Source organism: Macrosteles quadrilineatus, unplaced genomic scaffold, assembly GCF_028750875.1.
Source record: "Macrosteles quadrilineatus isolate MER2022 unplaced genomic scaffold, UCM_ALF_1.0 Scaffold_3__2_contigs__length_128488019, whole genome shotgun sequence".
NCBI lineage: Eukaryota > Metazoa > Arthropoda > Insecta > Hemiptera > Cicadellidae > Macrosteles > Macrosteles quadrilineatus.
In genome coordinates this window covers 115,451,900-115,469,783 of record NW_026542596.1, presented here as the reverse complement: position 1 = coordinate 115,469,783, position 17,884 = coordinate 115,451,900, and the positions used below count along the sequence as shown (strand labels likewise).

Below are 17,884 nucleotides of genomic sequence, written 5' to 3'. Positions count from 1 at the left end.
AATATATGAAATCAAACGGATGGTGTTTTTGGGCTCTACGTACCTCAAAACAAAAAGTAAATTGGTCCCGGGTCCAGGTCTTACCATGAGTGCTACGGTACTATATGGGAAATTCGCTCTTCAAACTATTGTTGATACATTAAAACACATCAGAGCAATATTTTTTGAAAATAAAGGAAAAGAACTATTTCAAAAATGTTACTAAAATATGGTGGAAAAAAAAACTAAATGTCAAAGTAGAATATAAACTTGTTGTTTTTGCAAAATCCACAAGAAGAATTCAAGTACAAAAAGAAATATTTCCAAATAAATCTCCTACGTGGTATTTTGAAATAGCGTTATATATTAAAATTACAAATGGAGAGAGAGAGAATGTGTTTGAATATCAATCAATAAACAATATTTTATGTTGTAATTATTAATTCTTATAGCTTGGCAGGAATATTAAAAAAACAGCTTTATGGACATAAATAAAATAACATAAACAATGCTGAACCACCCCCCCAGGCCCAGAGAAAATCAATTACAAAATTGAAAATAGTAAATTTGTTTTCTAGTTATAAACTGAACTGATTTTTATTTTTATTACAATGTTGTCTGACAAATATTAAATATTTATACAACTGTTTAATCATATCATAATTTTTCATCAAACAGCACTTTTGTTTCAATTTGAACATTTTTGATTGATAAATATTTAAATTCATCCTCAAACAAATTGTTTGTGTAAAAAATAAAACCAAACAATCATTAAACATCTATTGCCTACAGAACTTAAAGTATAAGTTTAAGTAATTTAAGTTTTATTTTAAGAATCTATAGTACCACAGCTCAAGAGAATTTAAAGGACACGTGTAAAATTTCAGCCCTATTTGTTTTAGTGGTTTTTACTTTAATCAGAAAAAAAACCCAGTTACACAAAACTTCATATCCAAGTAAAAAAAACAAAAAAAAAACAGCCATGCAATAAATATATAACAAGGTTTTGAATTAGCAATCTAACTTTATTGTTGAACTCTGTTGAATTAGATGAATAGCATACATCTAATTAGCTTAAACATATCAATCAAGCCCAGTGTACAAACAAGGCCAAACAAATACACAACATGGACCGGTGAACTCGGAGCAACCTGTGAGCGATTGAGAGGTCTCTGATGGAGAGGGGCTCATTTGTTTGAAAGCCACAATCAATGCTTTGATCGGACAAAACACGGCTGTCAGTTAACCAAATACTCTGTCTACCTACACTACAGGTATGTTGTGATCCACGATCGACCAATCACAGCGATCAATGGAACCGGGTTGATTACTAGTAAATGATACGGAGATGAATACAGCGCGACATAGTTGTTACCACTTTAAGTAGCTCTAGGCTGATGAAAAGTTTAATCAATGATTTTCTTGTTAAGTTAAACGGTTTAATTTTTTTTAAATTATTTATTGAATTTTTTTTAGTTTGGTAAAGGTACTAGTACATGTTACCAGTTTTTCTGATATAAAAAAAGAATCGTGAAAGTAAGAAAAATATTATGATGAAAAGATTTAAGAAATAAGAATAAATTAAATCACGTTTTAAATAAAGTGGTAAAAAAAATACAGTGTTAAAAATTAGTTTACCAGAGTTTCCTGCAACTAGGATATTGGTACACAGCAGAACACGAGTGTGAAGCAAATAGTAAACACAATATTGAAGGCACCTGATTAGTCTGATAGTACGCTACGCTCGCTGATTGTAGCGTTCTATTTATTAATTACTGAAGAGTTTAAAAATAAGTATAAAGATGAATGGCGTAGTGTATGGGTGCATAAAAATATAACACAAATATTTTCTACATCTTAGAATTTAAAAAGTTTGCAGTAAATTTATATAAAAGAGAACTTATTAAAAAATTTTGACCAAAAACTGCAATATAGTTAACATGAAAACTAGATAAATACATACAATTTTAGGGTTACAGATTATAGATCTATTAAAAAAATACACATAAAATGTAAGAATGTGTCATGTTAAGAATAAAACAAAGTTAATCCCAAAATTTAAAATGAACATGATAACAAAAAATATTATAATAGTTATGAATATTATTACAATTATTTTAAAATTTGTTTCTATAACAAAAAACAGCTTATTTTTGGTTATTTTTTTTGTAACAAAAAATATACATTCTCGATGATGAGTTGGACTAACACACCAATTAATTATCATTAAAGGAAACTATCAACCAATAGAGGAATTACCAAAATTCTAAAAGGTTTCTTGGATTGAAATTTTCTTAAACAGCATTTAATCTGAGACAAAGCATAGCAGAACACTTTTTGCAGTAAGCAAAAACATATGTATAACGGTGTTTGTAGACTTTTTCAATCAAGTCACATTCTTTACTAATTTAATAGTTAGGGCCTATGTTTTTCTAAAGAAATTTCGACAAGTTGAAACCAGCATGCCTCAAGGGAGACGGGTTCTAACAAGACTTGATAAACTCCTTGCTACTCCCCGTTAACCCGACCTTAATACACTTTTACTTGGAAACTCCAAACAAGCTCTTGATCCATCTTCCAGTTCGATAAATTCCCGATACATCGCCTCTGAGTCGCTGATTTGTTGTGATATCTAACACAGCGTACCCTAGCATCAACCTAACTCAAAATATATATTGAGAGTTCGGAAAACCTATTGCAATTTTAATTTTATTAAATTATACATATTATACTTTCAATACAAAAGAAAAAAGAAGATTTTTTTGTCTACTTTATTGATTAGATATCAATGAAGTAAATTAAATCTTCAATATTGTTATTGTTATAAAGTTGTGATAGTGGAAAGGATTTTGATTGTAATAACTCATCACTAAAGAGGCTACCGGCAAGCATGTTCCAAAAATCATACTTAGAGAGTGCTGTACTTGTAATGTTTTCAATATTTTGTATTTTTTTCAATTTTATCCATAGTCCAAGGATTATCGACTCATTAAACAGACTTTTACTAAGTTTGAATTAATTCTCTTCCTCTAAAAAAAATGAAAAGTATCATGTACAGTAAAAAAGGCTTCGACTTAGATTTAGAAACAAACTTCTTAAATGTTTTAGTTAGTAAATAAAATAAATGTATTTTTACTGCGAGTAAATTAAATTCATATAATTTTGTTCGCGGATTGAGAGGAATACTAAAATATCAATTTTGACTGAGCTGGCATTGTCATTCAGGTAAACAATAAACATTGAACTAGGCTTATACTTAATCACACGAGGTAAAGACAATGCAAGACATTATTACAATAAAATAATTCTGTTCTTAATAAAATGTTCTTTTGATCGAAAAAAAAAGAAAAATGCCTATGGGAGTGTAACACAAACCTGAATAAAGTGTTCACCTGATTCTCAAATTGAAAAAAATATGGTCCATCTCAAACATAACCTTAATAGACAGCCCAGGTAATTAAGTCCTTCCTGGTTTTTATTTTCCAGAGGTTACATCGCAACTTGGCAAAAACACGGTGCTCCGGTGTCAAGCACAGGGTGGCAATTTCTCTCAAGGGTTGCACTCGCGCAAAAACCAAACTCAACGTCCAGGTATTTTATCATCATCGGTATCGTTGGCCATGAGCCCACGCTGTCATTTGCACTTTGAAATATTATTGTTAATATCTCCGTGAATAAACGCTCCAAGAGATTTATTCACCTTCGGTTCTTATGGTTTAACAGTAAATAAATCGTCCGAGTGTCGTTTGCAAACACAGTTACTAAGTGGAAATTTTTAATGGTTAAAGGTGCTTGGCAGGTTGTACTGCGTTCCCATGCATCCTGGAATGGTGTGATGGAAATCATGAATAAGCTATGTGCTAAAATTATATTTTTATTCGCTGATTTTGATTATGTTTAATAATGCTTGGGCTACATTTTGGTTCAAAGAATATGCACAGCAAAGTTCATGACTACAATCAAGCTTGATTATAGCAGTATCGTGGAACCTTTTTTTAATCTTTGGCAAACGAAACTGAATGGTTCATTCAATTTTTCAACATGAAGGCAAAGTTTAAGAACTTTTGAAAATATAGTGTTCGCATGATAAATATCGGTTTAGTTATGTTAAGTACGAGTCTTTGTATAATCTAGTTGGAATGACGGTGTAGCCAGATTAAAGAAATCAAGATAATTACAGATAATGTTATAAAACAACATCAATGTGAAACAACTTAATCTAATTAGTGTCAACGAGATGCACTGTAGTTTAATTACAATGATTGGTTTCCAAAACCAGCACATTTATAATTGACAGAAACCGCATCATCAGACTCTAGTACCCAAACAATTCAAATAAACGCATACAATGGATTTAACTAGCAAAATTTAGAGCACTTTACCTGACCGTTGAACTAAAACTTCAGTTACTGTACATTTTCTATTTTCTATAATCATAAAAAAATCCCAAGGGGTAAGAAATAGTTATTTGTGCAACTAGTGAGCAAAGGGAGCAATTGACTCACTCGAGAGAAATACTCTCTCACGAGCCTTAGGCAAGTGAGGAATGGTTTCTCGAGTCAGGCAATTGCACTTTGCACTCGAGTTGCACATTATATTTTTCCTACAGTTACCATAAAACAAATAAATTGGTAAAGAAACGTGACATATTTTTACACAGAAGTGAATTTTTAATATTACATTTAATGATACAACCACAACAGCTGACCAGCTGATTTACAGCCAGTGCTGCCAACGTATTTCGCGTGCATACGACCTTGTCTGCATGTTACACGCTCACTATTTCGTGCCTTCAAGTTGCAAATCTGGAGTGAGTGAGACAAAGTTAGAGTGAGACAATGTTAACATTGTCTCACTGATGAGCGAATTGGCCACTTTGCTTTCTCAAATCAGTGATAGAACATGTACATTGTTAGGTAACTGTCCGACAAATTTATTATTCTCTGATAGAGGGTTTTCCTTGTTCTAAGATAAATTATGTAAAACCATTACTCGTATTACAATAATACTATATGGATAGGAATAGATTGTTGGATAAAAACTTTTTTATATGTTTTTGTGAACCTCAGCAAATCATAATTTATGATACCTAAAAAAAAAAATTAAAACTCCGAAATTCCCTATACCTGTAGTAATAATTAATTTATTCAACCATCGCTTTGGATCGTTTTTATATAGGATACGCTATACTATTCATTATAGTTATTCACATTATCAGTGATAATATAATTTGACGGTTAAATTGTGATCACACACTTAAGGAAGTAATAGATGAAAGCTGAAATTTCTTAAACATGATCCACCGTCAACTGGATACAGTTACAAATCATACAACATGCAGTCAAATAGAGGACTCACCTATTTGATACATCTTCGACACTGACTGCTCTGGGAGTGGGGGGCTGCAGTTGTGTGGTCGAGGCGTGGATAGAGTTTTGGACAGCTGGAAAACAAAATCAAGAGGTTATAAAACTGGAAGTAAATTACCGACTACAATTAAGTACAGAAGCAAAAGAGAGGGGTGGTTTTGTACCACAACTGTCTTCAATAATGATGAGAACTGTGTTGCGCTTTGAGTCGCACGAGTAAAAAAAAATATCTGTTCTAATCAGTTTTTTGTTATAGGATACAAATCTAAACATTAGTAATTGCTGGTCGAAAAGTTAATACTGTACTTCTAAAATGAATTTAATTTGTGCTACTATTCTATTTGTGTATTTTTCTCAATGCACTATCAATAAATAGTTTTTACTGAGTAATTGCTTGTGATATAACAGATTCGCTTTCTTAAACAGTTTTAGCTTGTGCAATTTCACACTCACTCGGCTAGAGTAATGAAGGAATCCTACCTTTATTATACAAAAGAATTACAAAAGATGCACTCACAAGGCTGAGGACTGACTGAGAGGGGTGGGGGAGGCAGGTAGACTTGGTCCAGTTTGCCCACCACCAGTACCACTCTCTCATGTGTAGCCTTCAGTGTGGCAACTGCCTCCTCATGTGTCACATTCTCTAGGTTCTTGTCACCATGCTGAAACATCAAACAGAGGTTAATTCAGTGTATTTGCTGCATCTATGAGTATACCGTCCTATGAGTCCATGGATACCGTCCACTTTGTCTTAGGGTATCGTCCCTACGCACACTTCTAAAATCCAAATTCACCATGCAACACAGGTTAGTAGTCGAGCACCATAGACATAGATATAGAGATTTTTTTACATAATCAATCACCCAGCAATTTTGTTAAGTGAGTGCTTGAAATAATTTGAGCACCCTAGAAGGTAATTACAAATTTAAAGAAATAACAAGACACAATTACATGAGTACAGTATTATACCCGGAATCGATACCTTCATCAATCGTCCATTCTACACAGACAATACTCTGTTATAAAAACTAACACAAAACTAAAGTTTAAAAGAGGATTAAAACACAACAAGACACATTTACTGTTTCGTAAAACATTCTGAGCAAGTAAACCCTGGCAGAAAAAGTGGAATTCATCTTCTCGGCACTTAATCTAAACGAGAGCGTAAAAATTTTGTTCAGGAGGAACTTCTTGATTGGCCTATCAAACACAGGCTGTTTAGACTTAGCTTACAGAATGTCACTTAATTTAAAAATTCTTTTCCATTAATTTATTATTCCCTAGTATATATTTATCGTGTCTCTAGCCTGATCCTCTTTTATTTATTTTACATCCAATACAATTATAACATTTTTGGTCCCGATTCATATCGCTTGGTGACACCTGAAAATGGTACTTTGTTCTCAAAGTCTAGACACATGATCTGAACAATAAACAATACATTTTCTGACTCTAGCAAATCAAAAGTACGAGTCAAGCTTATTTTACAAACTACAGGTATTTAGCCAAACTATATTCATTTAAAACAACCATAAAATAGTATTGTAACTAGGCGTAGCCTACCAAAACAAATTCTACCAACCCAAGACCTAATACATTAACGTCCGCACTGGTGAGTACTACGACTATCCGCAGACCAATAACTGCGCGACTGATAATTAGACCAATTCGTAATTACCAAGGCAAAAATGTGGTTCGGATTCCACTATAAACTGTAGGTCCCTTAGTTGCCATTAGCTGTATGGGCTATTAATTAACAGCTGTGTCTAAGGAATGTCGGCCTTAGTCACTAACAAGACTACAAGATCGCGCCACTCATCCTACACTCATCTCCAATCATACTTGGCTTAAAATACCTACTTTGTATGGTCGCCATTTCATAGAACAGTATTAACAGTACAACATTACATAATGTACTGGTACAAATTATCCATCTTGCTGATTGTATAAAAACCAGCAGATCTAACCTGTCCCAGACCTTACATGACCTAGCTGAACTTGACATAATCTGACGTAACCTAATATAGCCTAGAACCAAATACAAACAAAACATTAAAATATAACCTACTACGACCAATCACAAACCTAATTTAACCTAACTGGAGGTAAATTAATGAGAGAACGATACAAACATAATACAAGGAAAGTACCAAAACTTAGCCTGACGTCATGAGATGATGAGTTTCAGGGACTGATGTAATGAATGCACGCAGACTGCGAGTTTAGACAGCCAAGTGCTCAGCTCTACAAAGTTTACACATATAATCAGCCACTTCCCCCTGGCTTCCACTGAGGATTTCCGTAAATTAACCTTATTTACAGCATCAACTTTACCAAGTTATGTTATACAACGTTGCTCCTCAAAACATGACTTACCTCTACGAGTGAAAGAAACAAAGGATCTTTTATAGTTACACTCTCAGAAGGTTTTGTATATATTTTTCAGTTGGTTAAAAATATTGATCTTCAATTAGGATTTCATTAAAAAACGTTTTTGACAACAGTGAGTATTTTTAAGCAACAATTTAATCTTGGACTTCTTATTGGAATTTTGTATCAATATTAAAATCATAAACTCGAATGTTGTGGTTTATGTTCAGTGTATATAATCGTGATATACTAAGGCAAGATACAATCAGCCTTATTTATATCTAATAAAAAACATGGTCCAATGTAGGCTACATGAACGTTCAAATAATAAACAAGTGTGTTTGAATAAGAATACTGTATTGACATGAAATAATCAAATGTACAAATCATTTTTCATCACACTACGATGATTTTAGCCGTTTTACATACGTTTATTGGAGGCCGAAAGCTACATATTGCTGTCCATGCCAGCTGTCATCGTTAATTGGGGACCGAGCAGGTTTTTACTTCCCTAGGGCCGAAAACTAGCTGGTTGCTTATTTACTTGAAAAATTAATGTATATTAAATACACTGTCAGTATTCATGTACATTGCAATAGACTTGTTTTATTGTCACCGCTGCTTAGGCAACTATTTATTATTTTTTTTCCTTATTCCTCAAAATATTTCACAAAACCACAAAGTTCTAGTAGGGTTGGCTGTTAGTGTGAATTATTATTGTGGTGAATAGTGGTAATACGGTATAGTGTGGTGAAACAGTATATTTTGTACCTAGGGCCGAAAATTATGTTTTGTTTTGCAGCTCTCTATAATTTCAAAAAATTTGTTTTAAAAACCGATCTCGAGCTGGCAAAACCTCATTTTCCTAGGTACGTGTACTGTCTTAAAACAGATATATTAATTTAAATAGTTTTCAGCTGACTTAATTGTTTGTTTGTTTTTGTTTTTTGTGTTGTTCATGATTTTGAAATGGAAGTAAAAACTATGTAACATAATGTTAGTTTCATTTTATATTTAAAACTGTTCAATGGCGACGAGGATGAGGAGGAGGAAGGGTGAGAGACACCAGGAGCTAGTAGAAGAAGGTATATTAACACCCAGTCAACCTATTTTCTGTTCTAATTTTGATAAATTTGATGAAGACAATGAGACATGGAGTTCATACATGGTAAGGCTAGACAACTTTTTTGACCTAAACGGAATCACGTCAGAATTAAAGAAGAAGCAATATTTGATCAATTTATTGACACCTAAAGTATTTCACGACCTGAGAATTAATCTAAGCCCATGTGACATTGAGGATAAAAGTTATGACGAAATATGTGAAGCTTTACAATTATTACTGGAACCTAAGGGAAGTATTATTGCAGAACAACATAAGTTCACTAAACGAATCCAGAATCCGAGTGAATCTGTAGGCAGCTTCGCCAAAGATCTGAAAACCTTAGCCAGTAAATGTGATTTTAAATGTCCAAAATGTAATGCATCAACATCTGACGTTCATCTGCGGCAACAGTTTATTTCGGGCATTCATGATGGAAAATTGCTGTCTAGATTAATTGAAATTCACGAAGATAAAACGTTTAACCAATGTCTTGAAATAGCAAGTAACTTTGAGCAAATCAAAAGTGAAACAACGAAAATCCAAGAATCAAATTTGCAATCAAAAGTTGGAGAACAATTTCAGATTCGAGGGAAGAAAAGCGCTGGATATTTGCAAGGAAAGGGTAGTAAAATATCATGTTTCAGGTGTGGGGGACACCATCACATAAGTGCGTGCGAAATTCCAGCAGACATTAAATGTTGGAATTGTGAGAGGAAAGGACATCTCAGCAAAGTTTGTCGGAGAAAGAAACAAAACATGCGACAAGCTGATGACGCTTCGACAGGAAATGAGTATGAAGAGGAAGGTGAGTGTCAAAATCCACCTTTTATGTCAATGTTATCCATTGTGGATAGAAAGAAGAAATGTACTAAATTGTCTAAGCTCTCGGATGATGCATATCAACCTGAAATGGTAAACAGGCCGGGAAAGATTATGTTAGACTGCACCATTGACGATAAGCGTAACTCTTTTGAGTTAGATACTGGTGCTGCGGTCAGTACTATACCGCTGCATCTGTTTAAGAAATTATTTCCAGGTAAGATTCTAAATAGAACAAGAATGCCGTTAAGAACCTATACAGGAGAAATAATTCGCCCGGTAGGGTTTGCAACTGTCGAAATTTGCTATGAAAATCAAATATCTGTGGGCAACCTGTATGTTATTCGGGGGAACGTAGACAGTATTTTTGGAAGGGAGTGGTTAAAGTTGTTCAAAATTGAGCTTCCTTCATTAAACCAGGTATCAGAAGATCAAACAGATCATAAAAAAGACCAGTTTATAGAGAATCTTAAGAGCGAATTTCCTAATGTTTTCTTACCAGGAGTGGGTAAAGTACCGAACTATGAAGCTCATTTGAGTTTGAAACCAAACTCTAAGCCGGTTTACCTGCCACCCCGCCCTGTTCCTTTTGCTTTAAGGGATAAAGTCAATGATGAAATTGACAGGTTAGAAAAGGAGGGAATTCTCTCAAAGTTGACCTACAGTCAATGGGGTACACCTATAGTACCGATAGTTAAACCAAACGGGGATATTCGGCTTTGTGCTGATTACAAAGTATCAGTTAATAAGACCTTGGAACCTGATCATTATCCAATTCCAACATTGGATGACATATTTGCGAGCATGAGTGGCTGTAAGTATTTTTCGACTATTGATATTTCTCAAGCGTATTTAAACATTCCCATGGACAACGAGAGTGCCAGAGTACAGGCCATTAGCACATATAAGGGTGTATATGCTGTCAATAGACTCATGTTCGGAATCAAAAATGCTCCAGCTGAGTGGCAAAGATTCATATCTCAAGCTCTAGACAACATTCCAGGTGTTACGGTGTTTTACGATGACATTAGAGTAGTGAGTAAAACGTTAGAGAAGCACAAAGATCGGCTAAAAGAAGTTTTCAGAAGGTTATCCAATAATAACTTGCGAGTCAATAGTAAGAAATGTAGTTTATTTAAAGCTAAGATTGTGTATTTAGGACATGAAATATCAGAAAAGGGTATTCACAAATGTAAAGACAAAGTGGAGGCGGTAGTAAATGCTCCCCGACCGACCAATAAAGATGAGCTTAAAAGCTGGTTGGGTCTCATTAACTATTATGGAAGGTTTGTCAATCATCTCTCAAGCTTGTTACACCCTTTGTATGAACTGACCAGAGGTGGTAGAAAGTTTACCTGGACCTCAGAATGTGAGAAATCTTGGCTTCAAACAAAAAAGGAAATTGCTTCAGATAGAGTTTTAGTTCCATATGACCCTAAATTACCAATTATTCTGTCAGTTGATGCCAGTCCAGTAGGGCTTGGAGCTACTCTTTCACACGCTCTCCCGGATGGATCGGAAAGACCAATATGTTTCGCTTCTCGCACTCTTACGCTCACGGAACGGTCGTATTCTCAAATTGATAAAGAAGCTACAGCAATCTTTTGGGGTGTAAATAAGTTTTTTCAATATGTGTTTTCCAAAAGGTTTATTTTAAGAACAGATAATAAACCACTTGTTTCTATCTTCAACCCCGCAAAGGAATTACCACGAATGACTGCGCAAAGACTTCTAAGGTATGCCATATTCCTTCAAGGTTTTGACTACGAGGTTCAACATATAACTTCTGAGGAGAATGTCTCGTCTGATGCCCTTTCGAGAGCACCGATAATAGGAAAAGAGGATGAAAATTTCATGGATGACATAAACAGAGCGTGTTTATACCAAATTAGGCAATTCAATGATGTATTGCCTGTGAAGCTGGACGAAATTCAAGAGGAAACTCAGAAGGAAATTGTAATGAAAGATATTTACGATTGCTTACTAAGAGGTAAACCATTGGGTCATAAGGAGTATAAAAAACACTTGGATGAATTGAGTATAGTGGACGGTTGTATAATGAGAGGCGATCGAGTTATTATACCACGCACTCTGAGAAAACGTGTTTTGAATGATCTACATTCGTCTCATACAGGAATTGTTAGGATGAAGGCCCTTGCAAGAAGTTATGTCTGGTGGCCAGACATGGATCTCGATATAGAACAATTTGTGAAACAGTGTACACCCTGCCAAAGAAATCAGAAGAATCCTGCTAAAGCGTGGCATCCATGGGAACCAGAAAATGCACCGTGGAAAAGAATACATGTTGATTTCTTAGGACCTGTATCAAATCAATACGTTTTACTGGTTGTAGATTCATTCTCTAAATGGTTAGAAGCCTGTCCCATGACACAAGCAACATCAAAGAAAACCATTGAGTTTTTGGAAGATATTTTTGCAAGATTCGGCCTACCTTATACATTGGTGAGTGACAATGCTTCAATATTTAAATCAGAAGAGTTTAGTAATTACTTAAAACAGAATGGTATTATTCACAGAACCATTGCACCATATAATCCGCAGAGCAATGGTCAAGCAGAACGCTATGTTCAAGAAGTGAAAAGGTACTTAAGAAAAGAAGTGGACACAAATGGAAACCTAAAAGAAAAACTTCTTAAAGTTCTTTCATCTCACAGACGAACACCGACATCAACAACAACAAAAAGTCCGGCAGAGTTGATGTTTGGAAGAAAACTGCGGAATTCGTTAGATGTGTTGAGACCTTCATTAGAGTCAACGTTGAAACCTACCTTTCGCACAGCCCAACAAGGATGTACATCTTTCAAAGGAACCATAAGAGAATTCAAAGAAGGTGAACATGTTTTGGTAAGAGAAATGGTGAAAAATGGCAAAATTGTTTGGAGAAAAGGCGAAATAAAGAAAAGAATTGGAAGAGTTATGTACTCCGTTGCTGTTGATGACATGCTATGGAGACGGCACATAAATCAACTTCGGAAGATATAGAATCTACAGTATCCTTTGAATTATTTCATGGGGGAAGAGTTTGTACTGTCTTAAAACAGATATATTAATTTAAATAGTTTTCAGCTGACTTAATTGTTTGTTTGTTTTTGTTTTTTGTGTTGTTCATGATTTTGAAATGGAAGTAAAAACTATGTAACATAATGTTAGTTTCATTTTATATTTAAAACTGTTCAGTACGAAATATGCTATTCCCCACTCTTTAACTGACTTTATGATGTTAAACTGTATAAGACAAATAATATATTTTTCTGACAATGTGTATTTATTTATTTTTATTTACATGGTGTTACATCATAAAGTGATTGGAAATTTGTCAACATTGCTGAAATACTGGAGTAACTTTCCAAGCAATTGTACTTTATAATACTACTAATATACGCTCAATTCATTCAATTCAAAATATCAACAAACAATCTTTGAATATTTTTTACAAATTAGTAAATGTGTGGTTTGTAGTTAAATGTTTGTAGTTAGTAAGTGATTTGACTATGAATCTGTTTTATTGCTAACTATTATTAAAAATATGTAAAGAAATTAAAGTAACTATTTATTTATTACAATCTCAGTTTTTTTTAACAATTCAACCCAAACAACTCTATAAAAACCAGAGTTCCAAAACATTTGGATTGTAAAGCCAGCCCAGAGCACATATCGACCGACCAACCATGATCTCTGAACCTGTACAAGTATTTCCGTCGTATTTACTCAACCAGAAGTTGTGACTTCAATAGCGCGACAGGATTGGGCAAATGTTAGTAGAGCCGAGTGTTCCGCTGTTTGCACGACGTCGGGTCGAGCCAAGAGAGATTACCGCCTCGGGACTTGCCATTGTCCTCAGATGAATCATTCCCTCTCCCGCAGTTTTCATTTACCATTCTCCTTTAACTTTTAAGGGAATCGTTAATCTTTCCTTGTGTCGTACTAAGTGGTAACAATATTTTGTTAACAGATACTATTTGAACTATGGATTGAACATGTGTTTCTATTTCAAATGTTGGTGATTTCAGGACATGATTAAATTGAAAAGATTGAAACAAAATAAAATATCTTATTAGAACTAGTACAATAATTTATGTTTTCCAAGTTTGTAGGCAACATGATGTTTATCAAAAATATTTGTTGTAGCAATGAACAAATAAGCAAATTAATCAATGAACTTTGCATATTGGAATGTGAAACAGTAACAATGGTTAAAAATAGGATTAATGGATTAATAGGGTTGATGTAGTTAAGTTAATGCAATGATTTTAAATAAATAGGTGAATGTTGAGGTATGGATGTATATAAACTATCATTTACCAACCCTGATTTTATCGCACCTTAAACTATTTTACCTTTTTTTGTATAAGAAACATGGTGTGATCCTTTACCGAATGGTTTAGAAAGGTTCTACCTTTGTTTTCAATTAAATTCTTAATAGAACTTTAAGAATGAATGTGTCACAAATGAATGAATGATGTTGTCACAATGAATGAGTAAACAGTAACCCAGTATTCACCACCAGCTAACTGAAGGTGCTCTCTAACACATTTAGGCATATTAACCAAAAGTTTGAACAGTTTCCAATAAAAGGAAAAAGATCAATCCAAAATAAAAGTTTTTGTGCATGAATCAGTGTGTTGTCAGCGTCTTTTTTTTACAAGGATAGCTATATTTCAGCACTTGTACATCAATTTTAAGGAGTTAGACTGCTTTCTTAAAATAAATTGCATTCCTGTAATAGGGTTTATGCTTCTAAAAATTGCCACTGGCAAAGACACAGCACAAAGACAAGACCCACCATGGTGTTTCTGACGCCGATGAGCTTGTCGCCGACCGCCAGCCGTCCGTCTATCTGCGCCGCGCCGCCGTCCATGATCTTGGTGACGTAGATGCCGTTGTCCCCAGGGATGTGTTGGTTGCCGATGCCGCCTGCGATGCTGAAGCCCAGGCCCTTGCTGCCCTTCAGCAGCTCTATCTCAAGCACCCGCATGCTGCCAGCCACCACCGCCAGTCTTTTTCTCCTCACATACTGAAAAAAAATTCCAGTTGAAATAGTAAAACAAGACGGCTACCAGTTCCTTGAAATAAAAGTATAACATGACAGTTACTTTGTAAATTTTATATATATTACCTAACATTCTATTTCAAACCTTAGCTTTAGTAAGATAATAATTAAAGTGAAATAAAAATGCAACAGTTTTCTATAATTTGTCTTTTCACATATGTTATAATTTAAACATTGGCATAAAAAATTGATACTTTAGCGTAATCTGTTAGAGGCTCGATTCGTTTTATATTCAAAAACTGGCTACAACTCAAACACAACAACGGATTTGTCTAGTTATATTCATATCCAAAGCTTTTGTTGTAACAAATTATATGCACAGTTTTAAGGAAAATTCCTTGAATTTCAGAGACTATGGTTTGATCACTAAGTGAATTTTGAGAGCTCACATTATAGCAATTCTATTGTAAAACTCCTTATATTACTTTGGAAAATAAATAGTTTGACAAGTATTAACTGATGTCTCTAATTATAATGTTGTTTCTAATGGTGGTGAAAAAAATAAATTGAACTGTTTTAAAATTACATTTGGGGCCCAGATAAAAATTTGTGACTTAGGATGCTTAAAAGAAGGCATTTTTACTGACTATAAAGGCTCCAGTTATAAAAAATGTTAAATAATATACATACAAATTTTGTTTATGTAACATTTTCATATCAAATTGCATATGCTTACAAAATATATAAAAAGGACTTCAACTAGATCTGTTCATAGGCAGAAAAATGTCACCAAGGGGAGTCAAAATACTAATACATTTGACTGAATGGGAAAGTTAAAATACTGAAAATTTTTAGGACGCATACAAAACTTGACATAAATCCACCAAAAATTGAATTTATTCACACAAACCTTATTCACCTTGTTCAATAATCTAATCTCAATTTGTGTTTAATCAAATTCCAAACAAGGCCGGCAAAGCTTTTACCCATGCTGTGATCAACAGAGGTGGTTTGCCAAGGCCCTGCGGTTGAGGCAACACTGGATGTGACAGTAAAGCCATCACGGGCAAATGGAATATACAATCGATACTTGTATTTCATTACAAGTTGTGGATCATTATAACGGTAAGTAAATAAAAGAAACGTCTTATAACACTTAAAACATATATTTACGCTTATACTGTTACTCACAAGACGGTAAATAAATATACAAAAAAGGTGGTAAGTGGTGATCGATTTCGATTGGACACTCCAATCATCATCAGAGCCAATAGGCGAATTATCATTATAACACCAGTTAATTTTGGATACTGAAAGACACATACCATGTATATGAAACAACTATTGCCTATAAAAAAGTCTAATGTAATTTGCAGAGAGTGCAACAGTTTAAAATTAAATTTTCTCTCAAAGTTTTGGTTATCGAGATGGTTGATGAAACATTAAAGAGGTTTTATCTTAAAAAAAATTGTCTAGTCATAAATTTTAACTTGGATAAAAAGTTTACTCAATTAAACTACAGCAAGTCCATTTTGATCTCAAAACTGGTGACAACTTATCAGGGACAGACTATCATAGTATTGAAAACCAAGCGAGTAAATACAATTTTTAGTATGGTAGCTTATTCCATGAGCGGTTTATTCAACTAAAGTCTATTTAAAAGAAACAAAATGTTTTTGTTGGTCTATATAGACTACAGATAGGACAGCTACCTAGGTATCTAGTATGGTTATTAATCTATACTTATTTATCATTAATGATATCATTCTTGTTTGTTGTACAATTTAAAAATAAATTTATTTAATGCACATGCAGTCATGGAGATAATATTAATAATATTGACTGTAAGCCTGTTTTAAAGAGTTTGGTGTAAGCCTACTGCTACGGATACTCTATAGTAGGCTGATCTTCTTTAAAAGCCACAGGGCCAAGGAAGTAATAAAAAATAGAATTGTAACCAAGCAGTTGATTTGTTATTGAGGGATAAGCACCAATTGTGTCTTCGCTAAATATTTTACTATAAAATAATTTTAAGCAATTAAGAAGTACGGTAATTTAAAAATAGAATTGTACTAAGTGAATCCCCAAAACAATTGCTCGAACATTAATTCACCATAAACATGTTTATAGCGCTTTTGAAGTAAACTGATAAACACAGCAAAAACAAAGCAGTGTTGGCAAGTTGAATTTGAAATTTGAATATCTACAAAGCCGACTTTTCCCGAGAGTGATGTAGAGGTAAACACTCGACACTTCAACAGCTGAAGTGATTTGTCCGTTGGGAGAGGAATGTGTTTTGTCAACACTCACCAACAGTCTAATATAGAGGACAAATAGTTGTATCAAATGTTGCTATGTTTACATTCCATCTATATGGATCAAGAGACAAATTATTAAATACTAATGTCGACATTCTCATTTCTTAATTTTGCTGTAATTAACCGACTTCCCCACTACCAACAAAAGGAGGAGGTTCTCAATTTGTTTGTGACGATGTTTTTTTTTTTCTATGTATGTTCACCAATTTCTCTGTGATTCTTTTACCGATCAGTGTGGTTCCACCACCAAAATAACCAGGAGAGTTTCTATTTGGTACCTTATATATTATGTTTAGGTATAATATTTGTTTCGGTGAAAAATTCTGAAAACCTTAAATATTCAACATTTATTTTGTTTACATTTGGCAGATTGTTTACATTTGTGTAGAGAAGGCAATAAATAATAATAACATTCCTACAGCTGTTAGTTGAAACCATTTAAATGAAGCTACAGACAACTCTTCATGAAACAGTTGCTTCATATTGATCAATAAACTATTTCTTGCCATGGAGCCTGAATTACATTGAGAAAATGCATTTTGTTTTGGTTACTATAAAAAATGTATTTTAAAGTTTGACCTGATTTGTGTATACAGTAATTCTGTTTTTATTAGTATTGAATATTCTGACTTACAAAAACATATATGTTTCAGTGAATAGCTGTATGATATTGACAAATAAAGGTGTATTGTGAAAACCAAATCATTCGTAAAACAGGTCTAAATATAAATTAAATAATGTAATTATTCCTTACACTTAATTACTATTGCATATATTATTTAGTAAGCCTGTCTGTAGGCCTATTATTCATAATTTATCTTATAAGTACCTATTTTTTGTGCATGTAAACCTTAATTGATGTGGCTTGATTGCATGTATCTCTCTGATTACCTACCTTGTTTACTATATTGAC

The 17,884-nt window shown here is 33.7% G+C and overlaps 1 protein-coding gene across 13 annotated transcripts in view; it reads right to left on the bottom strand.

The window, feature by feature from the left end:
- The window catches only part of LOC128988457 (disks large 1 tumor suppressor protein-like), a 1,201,819-nt gene that overhangs the window by 64,383 nt on the left and 1,119,552 nt on the right, over positions 1 to 17,884 (bottom strand). For all 13 annotated transcript variants that reach the window (XM_054409756.1, XM_054409751.1, XM_054409752.1 and 10 more), the window contains 3 exons: positions 14,447 to 14,677; positions 5,866 to 6,010; positions 5,338 to 5,422 (listed from right to left, as the gene is read on the bottom strand). In XM_054409756.1, the coding sequence (XP_054265731.1) occupies positions 5,338 to 5,422; positions 5,866 to 6,010; positions 14,447 to 14,677 (461 nt within the window). The remainder of the gene's footprint in view (positions 1 to 5,337; positions 5,423 to 5,865; positions 6,011 to 14,446; positions 14,678 to 17,884) is intronic.